The sequence below is a fragment of the Erithacus rubecula genome (genome assembly GCF_903797595.1).
Source record: "Erithacus rubecula genome assembly, chromosome: 2".
NCBI lineage: Eukaryota > Metazoa > Chordata > Aves > Passeriformes > Muscicapidae > Erithacus > Erithacus rubecula.
In genome coordinates, this window is record NC_136685.1 from 44,655,920 (window position 1) to 44,675,714 (window position 19,795).

Genomic DNA, 19,795 nt, shown 5'->3' on the forward strand with positions numbered 1-19,795 from the left:
AGCACACTGGCACTTGCCCAATTCTTGCTCAAGGCCTTTGCCAGGGTGACTGTTGTGTCCCACTTACCCCTCTTATTCTCAGGTCACAGACTCATTTCTCTAATGAATGTGAAAAGCAAAAAGGCTTTTGGCTTCTGTCACCAGGGAATTGGCCAAAGCATCTTTCTGCAGAGGTTTGTTACTCATTGGATCAGCCCAATTAGGGATGCTGCTGGACAGCCATTTTGCAGCCTGGGAACTGCCCCACTTTTTCCTGCTTTGTGGTGTTAGGCAGTCTTGGTTTTCACATACATACATTAACATAATGCAGGTCTCTTCCTTCAACAGAAAGCAGAAAATCATAAGAATTGCCTTAGTGGCTTTCCTGCATTCACAAATTTTAGGTCACTGCAAGAACAATACTCCCCCCTAGTTTATTTATTCTGATCAAAAGCATTCATAAGCTTGTCCATGCAACTCTGCCAGGTTCAATGGACTGACCCTTTAACTCCATTCATGCTGTGCTGCTAACGCTAGCTCTCTTTTTCACTCCAAGAAGCACCATTGCCAGAAGCAGCTATGCCAGCCCTTCCCTGGCCACAGCTGCTATGCTTGTGCCATCTCCTTCCCTGTGCACATGCAACTTTCCATGGTGAAACTCATCTTTGTTACAGTCAATGCAGGTATCAGAAAGCAGAGCCTTTTATCTGGTGGCAGATTGAATCACCATCATGGGTCAATAAAATAAAACTAAAAGGATTGCAATGCTTATAAAAAAAACTTTATCAAAGGCTGCTGAGTAGATGCACATCAATCAATCTGCAGGTAAACAGATGTGCTTACAAGATGTGAAGTCCAGTTTGGACAACTTCTCACATGTAAGCAGTGGTCATGCAATTAAGCCAAAACAAAAAATAAAAAAGAAGTTCACCTTTACATCAAAATTATGATACAAAACCTGTATCTCATATCAAAGCCTTTTAACAGAAATACACTTAATGCTGGTGTATAAACATATACTCAGTAAAGCAACTGACTTCAAGTGAAGGGAGTTTTACTTCTAGAGGACAGTGCTAATTTGAAGAGAGACAGTTATGCATTGAAAATAATGGCAACCAAACCATGTGAGCCTCTGATATATATCTCACCACAAACCCAATTAATATATTTCAGATATCTGGAGAACAGCATTAAGCCATTTATTTAGTAGTCCTTCAGGACTACAAAAAGCTGAAGTCCAACCTTCAGTGACTCCTTCACTGACTGCAACAGGACATCATTTCTTCTGGAATTTGGATGAGCTGCACAGCATAGCCTTGAGAGCAGACACCCAGCTGGCAAAGCATATTTCCTGTTGGGCTTGGTTCAGGGACCCAACACCCTGTCCCTGTGGTGACTTTACATGCTGTAGGATGCTGTTCTTTGGGAATCTTCTGAAGAAAAACACCTTGAAGTTTTTTCTTCCCAAGTCAAATTTTCCTCCCTCCTGTTTCCCAGTCCAGAAGAAGTATCTTGTCAACCTGTCCATGCATTCAATGGGCTAATAATATGAATTTTGAAAAGTCTCTTTTCTGTTTGAGTGGATAGTAAGTGCTAAGTTTCATTCTACTCTTCTTGCTTGGTTTTCTGTCTTTCCACTTCAATTTGATTTACCTAATTCAGATTCACAAAGGTGTAACTAGGTCATACTTTAAAAAATGTACCAAATATAAACAACCATTTAACTTCCTTTTATTTGTTGCAGATCTGTGACAGGCTTTTAAACTGCTTACTTCAATCAGATCTTTAAATTGCTGCCTACTTTCCAAGTAGACAGCAGTTCTGGTAATTCCAGGTAATTCTGCCCATGCTCTTACATAAATGCACAGATTATACACACAGTTTTTTGTAGAACTTCTCCACTGCAATTTTGTTTCTTTTTAAAGTATACTCCACCTAATCCAGCCCTCAGGTTTTTTAGTGGTATCTACAAGTGACTGGATAATTTTATTCCTCAACCCAAAACCTAAAGTCTTATTAATATCTACAAAGACACAAATATTAATGTTCTCAGCAGCCTTTACAAACTATGCTTGGCCTAAAATAAAAATCTGAACATTTCATAAAAATTCCACAATTAACTCTTTTCACACAACACTTACATCACATGAAACTGGAAGGTCATATAACACATGGAATTTCATAGTCCTTGCTAGGATCTGAGTATCCAGTATCAGCAAAGTTTAACTGCAGCTCAGCTGAATTTTGTATAAATGCTATTTATGTCTCATTTTTAGGTTTAACTACAGAAGTACCTTCATGAACAGAAATCAAATTCTTACCCTTGTATTTTCAATTCATCCATTTGGGGCTGCATAAATAAAATATTGCTGTCTTAGCTTACAGAAGCTTACCACTAGTTTTGAAGAAAAAGTGCCTCATACAGGCAACTCCCTGGACACCCTGTTCCAGGACCTGTGGCATAGGCATATCCAGCAGAGTGACCAACGACAACAGAAAATGTGAAATGAAAAAAGAAAAGAGATTATGCCTCATCCAGCCTTGTCTGACCAATATGCTGAAGAAAATAAAGGTATTTTCTAGTATAAAATTAATTCCTAATAGAAAATTAAAATATTGAAACTAATGGAAAAATTGATGTATTAGCAAGTATTAATAAAACATTTACTTCACTTTTTAATGGACTTTAAAATAACTCTTCTATATTTTCTACCATCAATGTTCATGTTTCACTAACAAACTACAGATGTCCAATTTCAAATAAAAGAATGTAACATCCTGAAATATAAGTGCTGCTAATGCTGTCCTGATGTGCAGTCACTCCAAAAATATTTTCTATTTGTTGACTGACACAGGAAAAATCAGACAGCTTTCAGAATTGAGTAACTTTCAAGATATTTCTAAGTAAATGTTGCAACCTTTTCTTACATGATCTGCTTTTAACGTTCAGGCTTTTCTTTGTTTTAATATTAAAGATCCCAAAGGGAAAAACATGTCAATCAACTTTCCAGCCTCCAACAGCAGAGAAGCTAGTTTTTTCAGGATGCTCAACTACTCAGAGATACAAACTAACTTTCTGTGGAGTGTGCTTGGACAAGAGGTGCTGCATTCCTAATAAGTCCAGAATGATCACCGTACAATTTGAGTGCCCCAACAAAGGCTTCTTCAAGTGGAAGATGATGTGGATAACATCGTGTGTGTGCCAGAGGATTTGCAGTGCTCCAGGAGATATGTTTTCCCAACTCAAACTCCTATGACAAATTACACCACTGACTGTAACACACAGAGGGCAACAGAACATTCACACCCTGAAGAGTCAGCATAACCCCTTGCCACAGCAGTATTTGTCATGAAACTACACACGTGAATAGTCACTCATTTATTAAAGAGCACCTATAAAATGCCAGAGGGCATCTTTTTAAATGGAACTATTTTTACATGGGGAGATACATCATTCTCAAGAATGTATCTAACAACAGCAGTGCTCAAACAAGAACTTCTGGTAACCACGAAAGGCACAGCAAGAGAGCTTCATACCACACTGTAACAAGATTTTGTCCACAAAGACAAATAGATGTTCTAACCTATTAAGAAAAAAAATTGCCCTGTAATACTTCATCTATCATTCTTCATTCTTAAATTAACCTTTTCTGCTATGCATCTGCAATAGTAAAACACATGAATGCTGTTTTGAAACAGAAATCATCAACTTTAAACTCAGACTGCTTTTTCCAACAGATGGATATAAATACTGGGTGTGCAAAGGAACAAATAAGTGGGCAACTGCAGACAACAGATTCAAGACATAAGAAATTTGCTCTTTTTAGAATATTTTCTTAAAAAATGCTGTCAACAAATGTTATCACAAAACTTTATTGAATACTTCTGGGCTTATACATTCAAAATTGTGCTTACTTACATATTCACTCCAACTGTGCTAGAAGGACTTCAAATTTCAAGAAATCATTGTAACCATCCATTCTGATCTGTAACAGTTCACTGGCAAGCAACTACAAATAGCTGTACATTCTATTCTGTAAAAGTTCTTACTGTAATATAAAAAGCTGCTTACCCTGATAATTATAAATATTAAAACATCTATTTTACCTTCATTCTTTCAAGGTTTGAAGTGTTTTTCTCCAAATGGTCATTACAAATTCATTGTAAGTGCATGATTCGCTCAAAGGCATTGTGTATTATCTCATTATCAAGTGCAACTCAAAATTCATTAATATGAATCATTAATTAATATTCCAAGTATAATAGTTGAAACAAAATTTATTTTTTTGAATTTTCTGTTACTGCCAATTTTGGTATCAATTGAGAATGCTCTAATATAGCTAAATACAAAATAGAAGCAGAAATGCTAAAATGAGGAACATAGTTTAGAGCATTCTGAAATGTCTACTGCAAAGTGTAAGAAAGTTTCATTACAGACTTGCTTTTATCTTTGAAAAGATTGCATGGGCTTTTAGTCTCTTCATAGCTGCTTGTTAAAAACTAAATCTAGCAACAGTGATCCTTCTCTGAAGCAAGAATCTACCTTTAGTTTACTAAAGATAGTAAGTTGAAGGACTGAGAAAAGAATTACATTTTTGGCTGCTATATACAAATTCTCCTCCTTTTCTTCACAGCATATGGTGTGTCAATTTACTCCACAATTAGGATTACTGTCCTCACTGCTACTAGCCACAACTAGGTGCCTTCAAATCTTTCTTACAGGAAAGCTGTAAGGAAGCTGTTGTGCTGGTCCCACTTTGGAATTAAAATAGTCAGGCATGCTGCAAGTCATTCTGGTAAACTGAAGTGTCTGGATGCTTAGGGAAAGTGCTTTTTTGTTGCTGTTGTTTTTAAAAACAGTTCTTCCTTCTTTAAACAGCTATCTTCAGTCTTGAAGGATCTATTCTAGGCCCACCTTTTGTAGCATCCAGTTCATTGTACTCTTCTATTAGGTCAGACAAAGAGGATATAGCTTCTGAAAAACAGCTTTGCTCCATCCCATCTATTTGCAGATAATGGTGAAGGTGAGCCTAAGAGAATAAAAAAAAGTGTTATCCTTTTCTTGGTATTTGATTGCTTTGGCTCAGTAAATACCATTTAGCCTGTACTGAAGAGCACAGTTGAAGCAGCACTTAGAGACTTCTACCATGATATCCCTTGTTTAAACACTTGGCAACTTTGGTAACAATCCCCTAGTGAATCACAGTCTATTACTGCTGTCTTAAACACCTGTCTTTTCATATTGTTTTCTTGGGTATACCTGACCAGCCGTTGGATTGGGTTTACATGGCAGAATTCTGGAAGCAGGGAGAGTGCAGGGTGGCTTTTGTGAGAAGATAACAGGAGCTGCCCCCAAGCTGAACAGAACCAGCCAGCTCCAGTATGGCCCACTGATGTATGGAGTATGTATGGAGTATGAGGCACTGGCCAGAGCTGAGCCCATGAGTGATGCTGGTAATGTCTTTGTGACAACATATTTATGGAGGGGTAAAAATGCTGCACAAGAGCTGTGAGAGAGGAGACTCAAGAAAATGTGAGAGAAATAGCCCTGCAGACACTCAGATGAGCAAAGAAGGAACAGAAGTGGAATTCTGAGGCTGGGAAGAAGGCAGTGGAGTGGGAGTGAAGGTGTTTTCAGATTTTTTTTTATTTCTTGCCATCCTATTCTGCTATTATTGGCAATAAATGAAATTAATTTTCCAAATGCCAAGTCTGTTTACAATGACAATAACTGGTGGGTGTTCTTCCTGTCTTTATTTTGACTCACAGGTTTCTCACTGTACTTTTCTCCTGTCCTGCTGAGGAAGCAAAGTGAGAGAAAGCTTGGTGGACTCCAAGGTTCAGGTTAGATACTAGGAAGAAGTTCTTTACTGTGCACTGGAACAGGTTTCCCAGATGGATGTGGATGCTCAATCCCTGGAAGTATTCTTGGGCAGGCTGGATGTGGCTTTGAGCCACCTGCTCACACAAATACAATCCTTGGGCTGTTAATTATAAACAGTCTCTTCATGACACTAAGATCTGTGTTTCAATAATGCAAGATGCTAATGATTAGTGACTATGGATGTTAAAATAATGGAGTTGCACCTTTTTCTTGTAGAGCTTCATAAATCTGTCTTTGAGTTCAATGAAAGTTGGTTTTACACAGGTGTTGTTTGCTAATGCCAGAAGGGAATGGGAATGGCCCACAGGAGGTACTGAACACAAACCAGTTTTCCAGCCCTCTTGATTCCAGGAGACAAAGTGCAGAGAAGGTTTCAACCTGAGATACAAAAATGTAGTTATCTAAAGGAATATAAAGAGCACAAAGGCTAACTACTAATAGTTTCAACTGCTTGAAAAGGTTGACATTTAAGCACTCAGGATTAAGGAGGACAGTTATAACTATCACTGTGAATAAAATATTTTATAATTCAGATTAAACCACTGTGTCTCTGTGTTAAATTTAAATTGCAAACATGAATTGTGTTTTTTTAATTTAATGCACTGGCATTTGAAAAGTGAAGTTACAAGTACCTGTTTCTATAAAAGGGATTGCAAGCACTCTGACATTTAGTAAAGGGGCAGATTAATACTGTATGGGGGCAATCAGTCTACTTATAGTTTTCAAATAAGTAAAATACCTTAGATTCCCAGAAATTCTCCCTATGAACCCCTGTCTGCCCATAAATTCTGTTTACCTGCCTTTCCTGTTACATTTATGTAGCTCAGTAGTGTTCAAGGTAGAAAATGGGTGCCAACAACACAGAGTTGTTAAAATAAAGATGATTCTCTTCCTACATGAAAGTAACTATGGACAGAGAAGGGCCTTCTGTTCAGCAGAAACAAATTTCTAATACAGAACTCATTATTCCAACCATCCAGGGTTGGGAGACCCCTGGAAGGTCGGGCTTTGCTTTATTTTTGCAAATTGAAGAAAGAGAGGAGTAGCACTTCCCTTTACTTGGAAATCCAGGAACCATACAACTTATTTTCACTCATCACATAAATTAATTGTCTTCTTCCCTTCTAACATTAAGAGAAGGAGGCTGGAATAAACTCATTTGGTACTGAAACTGTTCAAATAAAAAGCTGGAATGTTCTGGACAACCATCAGCTTCTGTACAAATCCCATGACTGCTCTTGTGTGGCATTACAAACCTTTCAATATTCCTGCGAAGGTCTGAAACCTGCACGTTTCCTCGAACAAGAAGTGCACAGGCCAGGTAGAGGCTGTGCTTTGGATCTGCTTGAATTAGTTGATGATCTCTGCTAAAAGCATCTGAGAACATCTGATCCAGCCTGGGTAAAAAGAATACAGTTATCTTCTCTTACTAAAGAAGGACACAAAATTCTTCAGAATGCCCACCTTTAGGGTTTAAAAGTTAATAAAATTTTAAAAGGTACATTTAACCCAGGACTATAAATAATGGGAAAGACTCAAGCCTTTATATGTACATGTTTGCATTAGAAGTTTTTAAAAACACACTGGATCCAGTTTTTCCTCACCCTCAAGTTACAAGCCACTGTTGAGTCAAGAGAAGTTGCCTTCATAAAGGCAATTTGAGGCCAATGGTGACAAAGTCTTAAACTTATGTAAAAGGATTTAACTACTTGGGGTTCTGGTTATGTGGCAATTTGAGTGGACAGTCTTACAGGGAAGGATCTGACAAGGAATATCAAAGTGCTGCTGACCCTTACAGAACTGATTATCTGCCTGCTACACTTCATTATTTAAAAGGATCAATGAGTCACAGAACTGTATTAATTTTGATAAATGATCTAGGAAAAGACAGGCTATACATACTTGTCTAGTCTACTTATTCTAATTTTATCACACATGACTGCTTTAAAAGATGACACTGCAGATGATATTCCTTCTCTCTTCACTTCCTTAACCACACTTCACTGCACTGTGGGATACCAAAGATGGTGTTCTGTGGACCCACAATATCTAAGCTACTCTTCAAATTTGTTCCAAAAATAGAGATTTATAATCTCTATTTATTTTTTCTTATATCACCTCTGCCACAATCTGCCTATTACAAAAAAATAAAGGAGACAAAAATATTTCTGTTCCCACTTCATTCTGAAATATCTTTGACATCTCCTCAGAGTCTGCTGCTTTCCCCCCACCCCTGTACTGTCTCCTCAAAGTATGTTTTCAACAGATCTGACTGCCACAACTTGCTATTGGAAAATAAGTGCTGTCCTGCCCTCTTCTCCACTTTGCATACTTCCATCACTTACCCTTAGCTGTCTCTATCACTATGTGGGCCTCTTGGTGATTGTACATAATCCACCACACCCAGCAAAATCTACTTTAACTGGTAACTTTTCTGCTGTGTCAGAGGGATAAATATCTCACAAAATTTGACACAGCTCATCATTACAATAAGATGCTAAATAGGTTCACTGTGTTCACTGCATCTCCAGACTGAAGTAAGATGCCTTTATTTCCCCAAAGAGCCTAGTTAATCCCTTGTTTGTCTTTAGAGTATTTTGTCAGTCAAGTGCAAACTGTTACTCAAAAGAACTTGTGCTGTGGTTTCTAAGTAATACATTTTCCCAACAGAAACACTTCTAGCAGAGATTAAAAGGATGTCAATTTTACTGGCTCAATAATTACAGAGGAAAGGGACAACAGATGTTCCATAAAACAGCAGGACGAATTTGCAAATGTGGCAGACATACAAGTTTTAGAACTTCCACTCTAAGTTTTGCTACAAAATGGAACTTTAAAATGAAAACTATGGAAAAATCAGAAATAAAGTTTTAGATTTGAAACCCCAATAGTACTTTTTCTTACCTTCTAGAAGGAACATTAACATCTGCCAGTGTATACAGAGGAGTCAAGCTTGAAACCAAATAATGAAGTCGAGGAAATGGAACTAAATTCATGCTGATTTCATTAAGATCCATGTTTAGGGAACCTTCAAATCTAGCAGAGCTGAAAAATTGACAAACTGTTATGAAACTGCTACAAACTAAGTAAATCACTTCTCTAAAATAAACTTCCATAAAATGTATTTTTCAGCTGTTCTGTAGAATAAACCTGTAAAACAATACAGCATTCAAGCAAGCGTTCAAATATAATTAACTTTCACATTTGGCAGTCACAATGCTATGTCTTATTTATTAATACTTCCCACTAAAGAACAGCAAGTTATCAAAAATGACTTCTTGTTTCCCAATTGTAGTCTATAGCACTGATTCATTAACATTAATAACATTCAATACTACTTAATACTGGTTAATTAATACCAGCTGGTTAATACCAGTTAATTAATACCACTTTTATTAAACAGGCTACAATAAAACACATGTGACTTAGTATTCCTGACAAGCTGTTTAAAAGAAAAACAGGCCAATACTCTAGAAGTATATTTCTTGCAGCAATAGACAGTTTAGGAGCAAAAATGATCTGACAATATTTATAAAATAATGCAACTGGCCTAGAAAGGGGGCTCCATTAGGTACCAGTGGAAGACAATATCTTTCTGCCTATAAACTTACTTCAGTTTTAAGACTATCATGTCTAAAGCAACACCACTACAATCTGAACACTTCCAAATACTTTAGCATTTAGTAACAAATTGTTAAAAAGAGAAGAGTCATATAGAATGAAAACCAATTAATATTACTTAAGTTGATGCAGGCCAGCATATTTACAGCACACATCGCCTCCAGCAATGCTACTTTGTTACAGAGGAATAACCGGTTACTTTACCTTGTCAGGTTCAGCAGCAAGTTAGCTACGATGTTATTCATTGCATCAAATGGCTTTGCTTGTAGTGTTTTTGCACTGCTTGCACTTGATGTTACCAAGCTGTTTTGCTTCACAGTTGATCCTAACTTTCCAGAATTGATCATCTGATGAATTTTATTAACTATCTCAAACAGAGACTTTGAGAGAGAGGGGGGGAAAAAAAAGCACAGTAGTCTTTTGTACAGAACTTTGAAATTCAGTAACACACTTTTTCCTTTCTAATAATCTTGAAAGCTCAGACATTGTGCTGTTAACTTAAAGATTATACCTTTGATATATCTAAGTCCAACTTTTGAGCAATTCCAGCTGACTGAAGTGCTGCTAGAAATCTGTGCCTTACATATCACAAATATATACACAGCTTGGCTCAGAGGTTCAAATTTTATTCAACTATTCAAAATCCTCATGAAAATTTAAAATGTAGTTTTAGAAGATAACACCTGTGAAGCAAAAAATATAGTCCTAACTAAATTTCACTTTCTCTTGCTTTTTTCATAAGCAAATAGCAAGACAGTCAGTGAAGCTAGATTCAAATGAGTCTAGCACTTTGCAAGGTCAGGTATATCCATGATTCCCATATCACTAATCAACAGTTAAGTTTGTTGGAATCTGCAGAGGTCAGAAGCCTTTGCAGGACCCTACTAATGCTATGCACAAATTGATTGGTAAAAGAATAGAAGACACTATCTCAGTAAATACAAGCTTTTCACTGTTTACCTTGAAATAGACATGAAGAAATTCACTCTCTCTTACTTTCAAGGAGCAGATCAACTTCTTAGTGATACCCACATTGATTTCAAAAGCTTTCAAATGACTTAGAAGTTCAATTATTACTTTAAAAAGTGAAATTATGCTTTTGGAGATTTGGTAAGCAAATCAGTACTGAAAAGGAAGAGACACTTCCACATAATAAAAAAAAAAATTACAGAAATAAAATATTATTTCTTACTTCATTCTCTATTGGTAGTACACAGTCTGCATGTTCATTAAGTTCCTTCATAGCCAGAACACTGTTATATGGAGAAGTTATAACATCATCTTCACCAGAGGGATAAACTGAAGTAACAAATCTATATACTTCTGGGAATTCCTCCTCAAGCAAATTTAGTACAAAAGTTCCAAGACCAGATCCTGTCCCTAATTATGAATGAAGACAGAATGAGAGAAGACAGGTTCCCCACATTATCTTAGGCTCTAAGACTCATGTAGGAGACATACAACTTTTCAATTATATATGTTAATGAATATTTTCTGAAGCATTTGGCTGACAGTAGAGGCTACTCCAATGTAATTAAGGCAGGAAGGTTTTTCCCAGAGAGGAAAATAATTAAGCAATAAAATTATTTCCCACAGTATGTCAGTCAGGATGAAGTATACATTCTTAAAAATTTCTGCAAACCATAAAGTCCTACTACTCCACAAACATTTTTCTGACCTAGTATTTCTACCTTTTATATTCAATTCTTTAATTTGAACTATGAAATACAACATTTGCTTTAAAGTATTGAACTGCCCTAAACAATACTACTATCCTTTTAGGGTTTTTTAAATGAAATTTTCTCATTCTTTAGTAAAAAAAAGAACTGTCCCTTCCCCGCAGCACACAGGCTTTTTTCCTTATTAGCACTAAGCACCAAGCCTTGAGTTCAAAACAGAGAACTGAACTGTGGTGTTTTTCTGAATATTCAGCTAAGTGGCAGACAATTTAATCTAAGAACAAGACAGCAGTTTTCACAATAACAGAAACAGTACCTGCAGGGTCTCTGAAATTAAGCAAATGGCCACAAAAAAGGCCCTTGACAAAATCCTTGCTTCACATTTACAGCTATTTTCCGTGTCTTTTCCACATCACGGACAATTATAATACATGCTACTCTCTGGTTTCTGGGGTAGGAAGGATTAATGGCAATGCAATAATGACAAAATTGTCACTGCAAAGGATTCTCCCTTTCTGGCTTATTAACAAAGGAACTAGATCAGATTCAAGAGAATTATGTGGAAGGAAAACAGAAAACCAAAGTTTTTCTAAAGTTACACAACATTAGAAGTCTCCTTCAAAGCCTTTTAGAAAACTCATTCTCCACAACTAAAACAAACTTAATTATGACAATGCTGTCAATGTTCAGAGGTCACTGACCCTTCTGATCAGTAATACCTCAGTGTTTGTCCTTGGTACCTGTCTTGATCTACTCACTGCCTCATCTTTACAATTTTAGCTGCATTTTTGTTCTGGGTAGCACATTAGAGCTCCTCAGTGCTCTAATAAAGCAACTGATAAATAATTACAGGTCCACTTAATTGTACTATGCTAATTTTTTAAGTCTGCATTCTGAGTGATGCAGATTATTATATTGATTTTCTTTTCAAGATACATGTATTTTCTTTTTTTTTTCCATCTGTGGCTACTGCAGCCATACTCTCCATAAAAAGATTACTTACCACCTCCCATGGAATGAATTATAAAGAAACACTGTAGACAGTCACAATGTTCAGCAGTTTTTCTCAGCTTTTCCACTATGTTTTCCCGGTACTGACAGCCGTATATCTTATGACCTACAGCCCTAAGGGTATGAAAAGTACTTTAAAACTCCCCCAACAAAAATCAAACTTTAAGTTTTTAATTTTAACTCCTTCTATGTGACATTTTAGAGTTCAGAGTCCACAGCTGGATGCAATGCCTCACCTGGGAGAGTTTCTAAGTTGTGACTACATGGGACTACATGGGAGTCAGGACATGGTTTTAACTTGGAGGATGCAAACAGCTCTAAGTTCACAAGTTTGGAGTATGCACTTATTCTGAAAAAGGAAATGAACTTCCCCACTGTATGATCCAATTATAGCAATGAAATGAAAGCTACATAGTCCTCAACAATAAAGATAACCTTATGCAATAAGTGTACAGATCATCTTTTCAGTGAGTACTTTGCAAGTCAGTTGCTAGTAGTAACAAAAAAATGCCCAAACAGCTCATTTTCAACACACTTGTCTGCTAGATGGTAAAGTTGGTAAATGGTAAAGTTGTTTTACTCCCCATATTGAACTCTCTTTTGGTACATTTGCTGGTGATATGCTTTCCAGTCTGTAGTGCACTGAATAGTATTAGAGCACCTTAAGTTCTCTGTAAAAATTTGGAATTCATGATGTTAATCAATCCTTTTCTGAATTTCTCGTTTGGTAATGTAGTTTATATGCACAAAGCCAGACTCTGTGGTGCTTAGAAATCAGAAGTGCATTTGTTCATATATCTCATTTCCACAGTAGCTGCACAGTCTCAAACTAGATTACAGCTTTGACTAAGCAATGAAAGCAGCTGAGTGCCAAAGAAACAAAAATAAAAAGCGCGTTCTTTTGTAAAGAAAATCAAAAAAGGAGGGAAAAAAAGAGACAAAATGATATATCAGCAGAATTATTCTTCTGTAAGAGCCTTTTCAAAGCCCTCCTCCAGGCAACAGTGATTCCAAGTTTCCTAGTAAAATGCTGCAGCTCTCCAGGTGCAGAATGACACAGAAAGCAACGGTTGGTTATCATTTCCCCTTTCAAATGCCATCTAATTAGCTGCTAAGAAATGTGTTCTAAAGAGGTTCTCACCAGTTGTTTCCTGAACCAGAAACATCTGTGATAAGCTGCTTGCTATCAAACACATCCCTCAATGGTCCCTGTAGAATTTCATTTACCACACCCTCCTCCATGTCAATCAACAGTGCCTTTGAGAATGGAAAGAATTTAAATTCAGTCAATAAACAAACCACCCTTGAAATAATCACACAAAGAAATATGAAATTATCTACAATACAAAAGGAATTCTGTTTCTACTCTGCTCCAGACAAATTTCTCCCCCCAGTTGCTAACTAAGAGATCAACTAGATACACCTTAGCTGATTTGCTGCAAGTTGTTTGATAGGACTGCATTTCAGATGATGAAATTTTGTTAAAATTCTGTAATGTTTTGCCTCACTACTTAGGAATAAAAAAACTAAAACATTTTTACGTTTCCTTGCTTCTAAATTAAGTGGCTCAAAGAAATCCAACCCTTAGTTAATATCTGTAATAATTTTATTAAAATTCCAATATAAATTACTCACCAAGACTGGCAGCTAACTGTATTACTACATTTATAAAAGTTAACATTATAAATTTTACTATTCAAAGCAGTATTAAAACCTGTATGCAATTTTAAGAACTTCATGAGAATTCCCACACAGTTGGACATAAATATTCAATGGGAAAAGTGTGACCTTTATAGATTGCCTTACTCGTGCTTTTAAAGAGCAGATTTTTCCTTTGTAAATATCAGGACCATTATCACCACTTCTGAAAAAAAAAAAAATAGTAACAGAAAAATCTAAGATCAGATTTGTAGCATAAAATATACACTATAATATTTTATCTCTTATATTTTGTGTTTTGAGGACTATGACAATACAGAAACAAACAGAAACACCCTGAACATTGCTGCTAAGACCTTATAATTCCTGAAAGTAATACAATTACAGGACATGATCTCAATCAGAATTATCCTAAACATTACTTCAAGAAGCTGAAAGATAAGCATAAAAGTTTATTCTCAGATACAGCCTCTGCTTTGCAGCATTCTACAAGCATTGCCAAACCTGGAAAGGATTATCTTTTATCAGCACATCATAAGCCTGTCCTCATCAAACAATGGGAAAAGCTCCCCATGAGCTGTTTGGTGGGGGTAGGACAACACTTGTGCTCAAGGTGTGAAAGCTCTGTAGCTGCACCAGCACAGTGCTGTGCTTGATTTATTCTGCTTATTATGATTTGCCAGTTCAGAAATCCTGCTGGGCTGACAGAGCTAAATCTTCCTTCTTTCCCAGGACTGGTTGTACACAGCCAAGTAGCAGACGATAAAATACGTTACAAATTTTTTTCCACTCAAATGATGAGATCCTATGGTCTGGTCAAACTATATTCAGCACAAGGGAAAAAAAGAGAAAGGCAGGGATACTGGAAGACTGATCTTTTCTTCCATTATTACCTAATCTGGGAGCTGGCCAAGCCTACACTTAAAGTATGTCTTAGACCATTCTACATTCAACCACCACTACACTCACAAAACTTCATCTAAAATTCACTACAGCACCTATGTTCTGAGCCTACTGAGTCCCATCAGGAACAAGGGGAAAAGAGTGCAGGGCTGCACTGCATTACCCAAGATTTTTCCAACTTCTCACTCAAAGATGGTCTCTAGGTGAGCATTAGGTGAGCAGCTCACAGCAGCCTCCAATATTCATGTGATTCCTCTAGCCTAAACAATACCCGCCACCTACAGAATTTCTCTTCAGGGACTAACAAAATTCAAAGAGCAAATAAAATCAACCCCAAGGTAACATTTCCTTTTCTTACTGTTGGCTTTGTGGTCTTTCATGTCAGATCACATCTTCAATCACTTGGATTCAATTGCTAAAAAAAATTCCCAACATTCCTAGGATCAGGGGATGACTTGGGTTGGAAAGGAGCTTAAAGATCATCCAGTTCCAACCACCCTGCCATGGGCAGGAACACCTTTCACTACACCAGGCTGCTCAGAGAGAAAACAGGTGTTTTTTGCAGCCAACCCATCAATTACAAATTTGTTGGTTTCATCTGGCACATACAGAAACAGGCATTTTTTATGATCAAATTTTCTTGATTTAAAAAAAACGAAAAAGTATTCTCAGAAATATCCACATAGAATGACAATAATAAACTTCAATACATTTGCAATGTTCTTTCAAAGAAGTAAAATTTGAGACAAAGCAATTTGCATTTCAGTGCTGCTGTTAAAAATCACATTGCTATACTGCAACCTTTTCATATAATGGAAGTAAACAGAGGTTGGTCAAATGCTTTTTATTAATTAAAATGTAAGAGGCTATCCCAAGTACACATTTTCTTCTTGCAAATAACAAGGATTTTTGTAACTGGATAGATAAGAGACAACTGAATAGTTTTAAGGTATGCACTGCTTAACTTGTAAAAGACAATTATAGACACTACTCTGGGTAATAAAAGTGCCAGATAATTAAGACTTCAAAAATTGTCAGTTTTTTCTGACTATCTTATATACAATTCCTCTTACAACTCTTCAAGAAGTACTTCTCAGTTGGTATTCAGAGGGCACACAATCTGATTGTTATCTGCAGTGGCAAAAGCTATCAGATCCTAACTGTCCACATTTGGTACAAAACGAAAGGAAAACAAACCCATACACTTTCAACATATTTAATTACTGAAGTACATATAGATAAAATGAAAATGCAAAGATAAGGAGAATACAAAAAAGCAAAATCATTTTCTAGCACAAGCCAAATATGACTTAAAGAAAACTATAACTTAGGCTAAAAGAAGACACTACATGTGCTGATCTACCATGTAAACTCATTAATTGCTTGAAAAAACTTACCTTGTATCTACGTTCCTAAAGAAACTGCTTAAGGCTTCATCATACATTCCTTTCTAAAAGGAAACAACACAAAATGATGTGTAATGTCAAAAAAATTCAGTGATATTTCATGGAATAGTTCAAGTTGGAAGAGACCTCTGAAGGACACCTGTCAAACTTCACCACTTGAAACCAAATGAACATCTCTATTGAATCCAGCTAGTTCTAGTCAGCTCTAAAAAGAACATTTACCTGAAACATCAGCTTGTTATTAAAAACTAAGAGGAGAATGTAACTAGGAAATTAATTTTTAAGCAACTGTAGTAGTTTACTGAAGATCCCAATGCAATTACGAAACTGAAGAGCTGCTCTTCAGCTGACTTAGTTCATCACTGATACACCTCTCAGTTCATCATGAGTTCCATGTCTGTGATACCAATGTCCATGGAGTCCTGCAGAAAGGACAGCACAATCACACTGATTATTGAACCCCCTGCCAAGGGATAGCATGGAAATTACTTACCCCAACATAAAGCTAAAGAGATCTGACAAGTTTAAATATCTTAAGTGCTTTAGAGTCACAGCAAGAAAAGTGTATTTTTCTTCAGGGTACTCAGCACAATCCTACACCCTCCTCATTTTGGTCAGTAAAACTGTACAGCAAGTCATGGCATGAGCTAACATGGAAAACAATGGTGGGGTTTGGGGGTGTCCTCTTTTGCTCTACTGCCAGTGGCAAAGTACCAGCACTAACAACAGCATGTTGTTAACTGCCTCAGGCCTGCTAATTCCTGGCTGTAGGGAGACACACACACTGAGCTTGTCAGGGTGCAAATGCTGGAGAAAGCTGACCAGAATTAGTAATCGCAAAATATCCTGAGTTGGAAGGGGTCCTGAAGGAACACAAAGTCCAACTCTTAGCCCTTTGAAGGACAGCCCAAGAGTCACACCATGTGCCTGAGAGTGTTGTCCAAATGCTTCTTGAGCTCTGACAGGCTTGGTGCTGGGGAGTCTGCTCCAGTGCCCAACCATCCTCTGGGTGAAGAACTTTTTTCTAATACATAACTTAAATGTTCCCTAACACAACTTCAGGCCATTCCTTCGGCTCCTGTCACTGGTCACGACAGAAAAGAGATCAGTGTCTGTCCCTCCTCTTTCCCTTATGAGAACATGCAAACGAGACCCACAGCCTTTTCCTCTCCAGGATGAACAGACCTCAGCCTGCTCCTCATACGGCTTCACCTCAAGACCCTTCACCATCCTCAAGGCCCTTCTCTGGACATTCTCTAACAGCTCATTGTGGGTTTTTTGTCCTGTGGCACCCAAAACTGCCCCCAGCAGTCGAGGTGAGGCTGCCCCAGTGCAGAGTAGAGCAGGACAATCCCCTCCCTTGCCTGGCTGTGATGTGTTTGATGCACCCCAGGACAGCACTGGCCCTCCTGTTTGCCAGGGCACTGCTGGCTCATGTTCCACTTGCCATCCACCAGGATCCCCAGGTTCCTTTCCGTGGCATTGCTTTCCAGGGTATCATTCCCCAGTCTGGCTACCCCAGGTACAGGATGCGCGAATCCCCGTTAAACTTCACACGGTTGGTGACTGGCCACCCTCTGATTTAACAAAGTCTCTCACACTTAACCTTACGTTTTGTTTCCATGATTAGTAAAACGCCACACGAAGCTGGGGATGGTTGTGCTCGCAGTGAAGGGAGTTAGTTTAACCAAACAAACACAGCGGCGGAAGGCAGCGAGGGCGGCTGGCCCGGTCCGCGGGCAGCGCCGCCCTTACCTTGTTGACGGCGGCGTGCTCCCGCAGCGCCAGGTCCCAGAAACGGCATCCCACCTGGTTCCCGCACTGTCCCACTGCAAAGGGGAGAGACACGGCTGAGGCACGGGGAGGGGGCGGCGGGAGGCGTGGGCGCCACGACCCCCTTACCCTGCACCACCACCGACTGCGTCATGGCAGAACCCGCGGCGCGCTCCCGGTTCGAAGTCGGCGCCCGGAAGCCGCGCCCCCCGAGTTCCTGCGGTGGAACGTCCCAACCGCTGCCTCGGCTGCGGGCGCTCGCCGCCTGCCCGCCGCGAGTGGGACGTGCCATTAGGGAGCGGGGGGGGGGGGGACGGCGCGGGGGTTGGGGAGGTTTTCAGACACTGTGAGTCTGAGGGGGACCTGGGAGCGGCTGCGGGATCTCGGCTGAGGCCCAGATACAGGAGGCCTGACAAAGATCTAAAATAAAGTCTCTGTACGGGAGAACAGAAGTATTTCCATACGCTACAGTTCATTACCCTTTATGGCTAAAAATGGTGCGATAAAGAAGCGTTTTATTTTCCCCAAATACATAATTCAGGGAGATGGTGTGAAATGTGCGAAACGGTATGAAAATACAAACTAAAAATTAAACGAAGAAACGGCCATTTGGAAAAGCTGTGATGCACCCTGGCACCAGGCTTGCACATTAAGCTGGGTTTCATATTGTGCGCGGTGAAAAACCGAGGCTGTAGAGATGCTGTTGTTTAGCATGGCAAGACTGCTCCTCAGTACAGCTCAGCTGCAAAACCCCTGAATCGTTCAGGTGGAAAAAGACCTTCAAGACCATCAAATCCAACTGCTATTCCTGCACTGCCAAGTCCAGGACTAAAACAGTAAAGAATGTGGGACATGCAAAGCTTGCAGAAAGCTGTCTTGTGACACAGATGGCATTTCTGCTTCCTGCGGGAGGGAAAAAGCATTTCCATGCAACCCAGTCCATTAGGTTTTATGGCTAAAACCTTCCAATGAAATACTCTTTCTCCAAATAGATTACTTGTAATGCTGGTGCACAAAAAAAAATTAGTTAAATAATTTTTTGTAATCCTTTATTTGTTCCTAGATATGACCTGGTATGCTGTAGAGATTAATTGTCGATCTACAGGAAAATAAAGTTATAACAAATGACTATTTAAAAAAAAAACACTTTCCTGGAAAGATTATCTATGTATTGCAATTATGTATATATTGCAGCAAATAAAATATTGTACAATACAATATAAGAATGCATTATGTACAATAAATAGATACACAGACTAATTTTGTAAAACTTAATTGAAATCATGTTGTTCTTCAGAGAAAGCACTGTGGCTCATGCTTACTCAAATGTCATGTATGAAATGTGTGAAAAGGACCAATGGCTTTCGTGTTCTAGGCATATTTAGCATGACTAGAGCAATGCTGCCTCAAACATATATTTTCTATAAACTAATCACCAGTGTAAAACTACATGAACATTAATCAGGAAAGTAGGTAGTAATTTCTCTCTGGTAATCTGTAACTTAATTTTATTCCCTGTGGTTTTTTTTAAGTGGTCCAAATTTGCAGGCTGTGCTTTGTTCTTGCTATTAGGTCCAAACTGCTTCTATACTTCTTGCCTGTCATGTCCTTAAAGTCTTTTCTTCACATGTCTTCTCAGCCTTAATTAAGGTTAAAAGCAGTACAGCATTGCTTACAAGCATCCTAATGCTTAATTTAAATTCTACAGAATATCTTAATATTATTGTATCTTTCTTTCTTCTTGTGTAATGAGCTCCACTTTCTACTTGTTTTTTATGTTAGTTGTCAGTTTTTGTGTTGTATGTCCCATGAAGATTCAGCTTAGTGAGATTCACTCTATTGAATACATTACAGCAAGACACTCTGAGTTCTGGCTTGCA

General features: G+C 38.2%; 2 protein-coding genes across 7 annotated transcripts in view; one reads left to right on the top strand and one right to left on the bottom strand.

Moving 5' to 3' along the window:
- CCN6 (cellular communication network factor 6) overlaps positions 1–3,243 on the top strand; it is a gene marked incomplete at its 5' end in the record, with an annotated part of 39,919 nt that extends 36,676 nt beyond the window's left edge. Inside the window, 2 exons of the mRNA XM_079298919.1 lie at positions 2,358–2,551; positions 2,955–3,243. Coding sequence (XP_079155045.1) covers positions 2,358–2,551; positions 2,955–3,236 — 476 coding nt within the window. The 3' untranslated portion in view covers positions 3,237–3,243. The remainder of the gene's footprint in view (positions 1–2,357; positions 2,552–2,954) is intronic.
- A 593-nt stretch (positions 3,244–3,836) lies between these two features.
- TUBE1 (tubulin epsilon 1) lies at positions 3,837–18,161 on the bottom strand. 6 transcript variants are annotated; one of them, XM_079328535.1, is made up of 12 exons: positions 18,045–18,161; positions 17,898–17,971; positions 16,134–16,186; positions 13,981–14,038; positions 13,316–13,431; positions 12,167–12,288; positions 10,677–10,864; positions 9,689–9,864; positions 8,768–8,908; positions 7,120–7,260; positions 6,067–6,241; positions 3,837–5,009 (listed from the first exon to the last, which is right to left on the bottom strand). In XM_079328535.1, the coding sequence occupies exons 1-12, from the start codon at positions 18,067–18,069 to the stop codon at positions 4,851–4,853; spliced, it is 1,428 nt and encodes a 475-aa protein (XP_079184661.1). In that variant the 5' UTR covers positions 18,070–18,161; the 3' UTR covers positions 3,837–4,850. The 6 variants fall into 6 exon arrangements, with proteins under 6 accessions (XP_079184661.1, XP_079184662.1, XP_079184660.1 ...); XM_079328536.1 differs by having other exon boundaries at positions 4,715–5,009; positions 13,981–14,035; positions 18,045–18,112; XM_079328534.1 differs by having other exon boundaries at positions 4,715–5,009; positions 13,963–14,035; positions 18,045–18,112.
- Positions 18,162–19,795: the final 1,634 nt, after the last annotated feature.

Bases quoted from the DNA above. Each gene is read 5' to 3' on its own strand.
- TUBE1 (XM_079328533.1), bottom strand. From the start codon at position 18,069: ATGACGCAGTCGGTGGTGGTGCAGG. The intron at 9,865-10,676 runs GTAAGAAATAAT...TCTCTCTCAAAG, and splicing joins TACTACCAATAGAGAATGAA to TCTCTGTTTGAGATAGTTAA. The intron at 5,010-6,066 runs GTGCAACTCCAT...TTATTCTCTTAG, and splicing joins TGAAGCTCTACAAGAAAAAG to GCTCACCTTCACCATTATCT.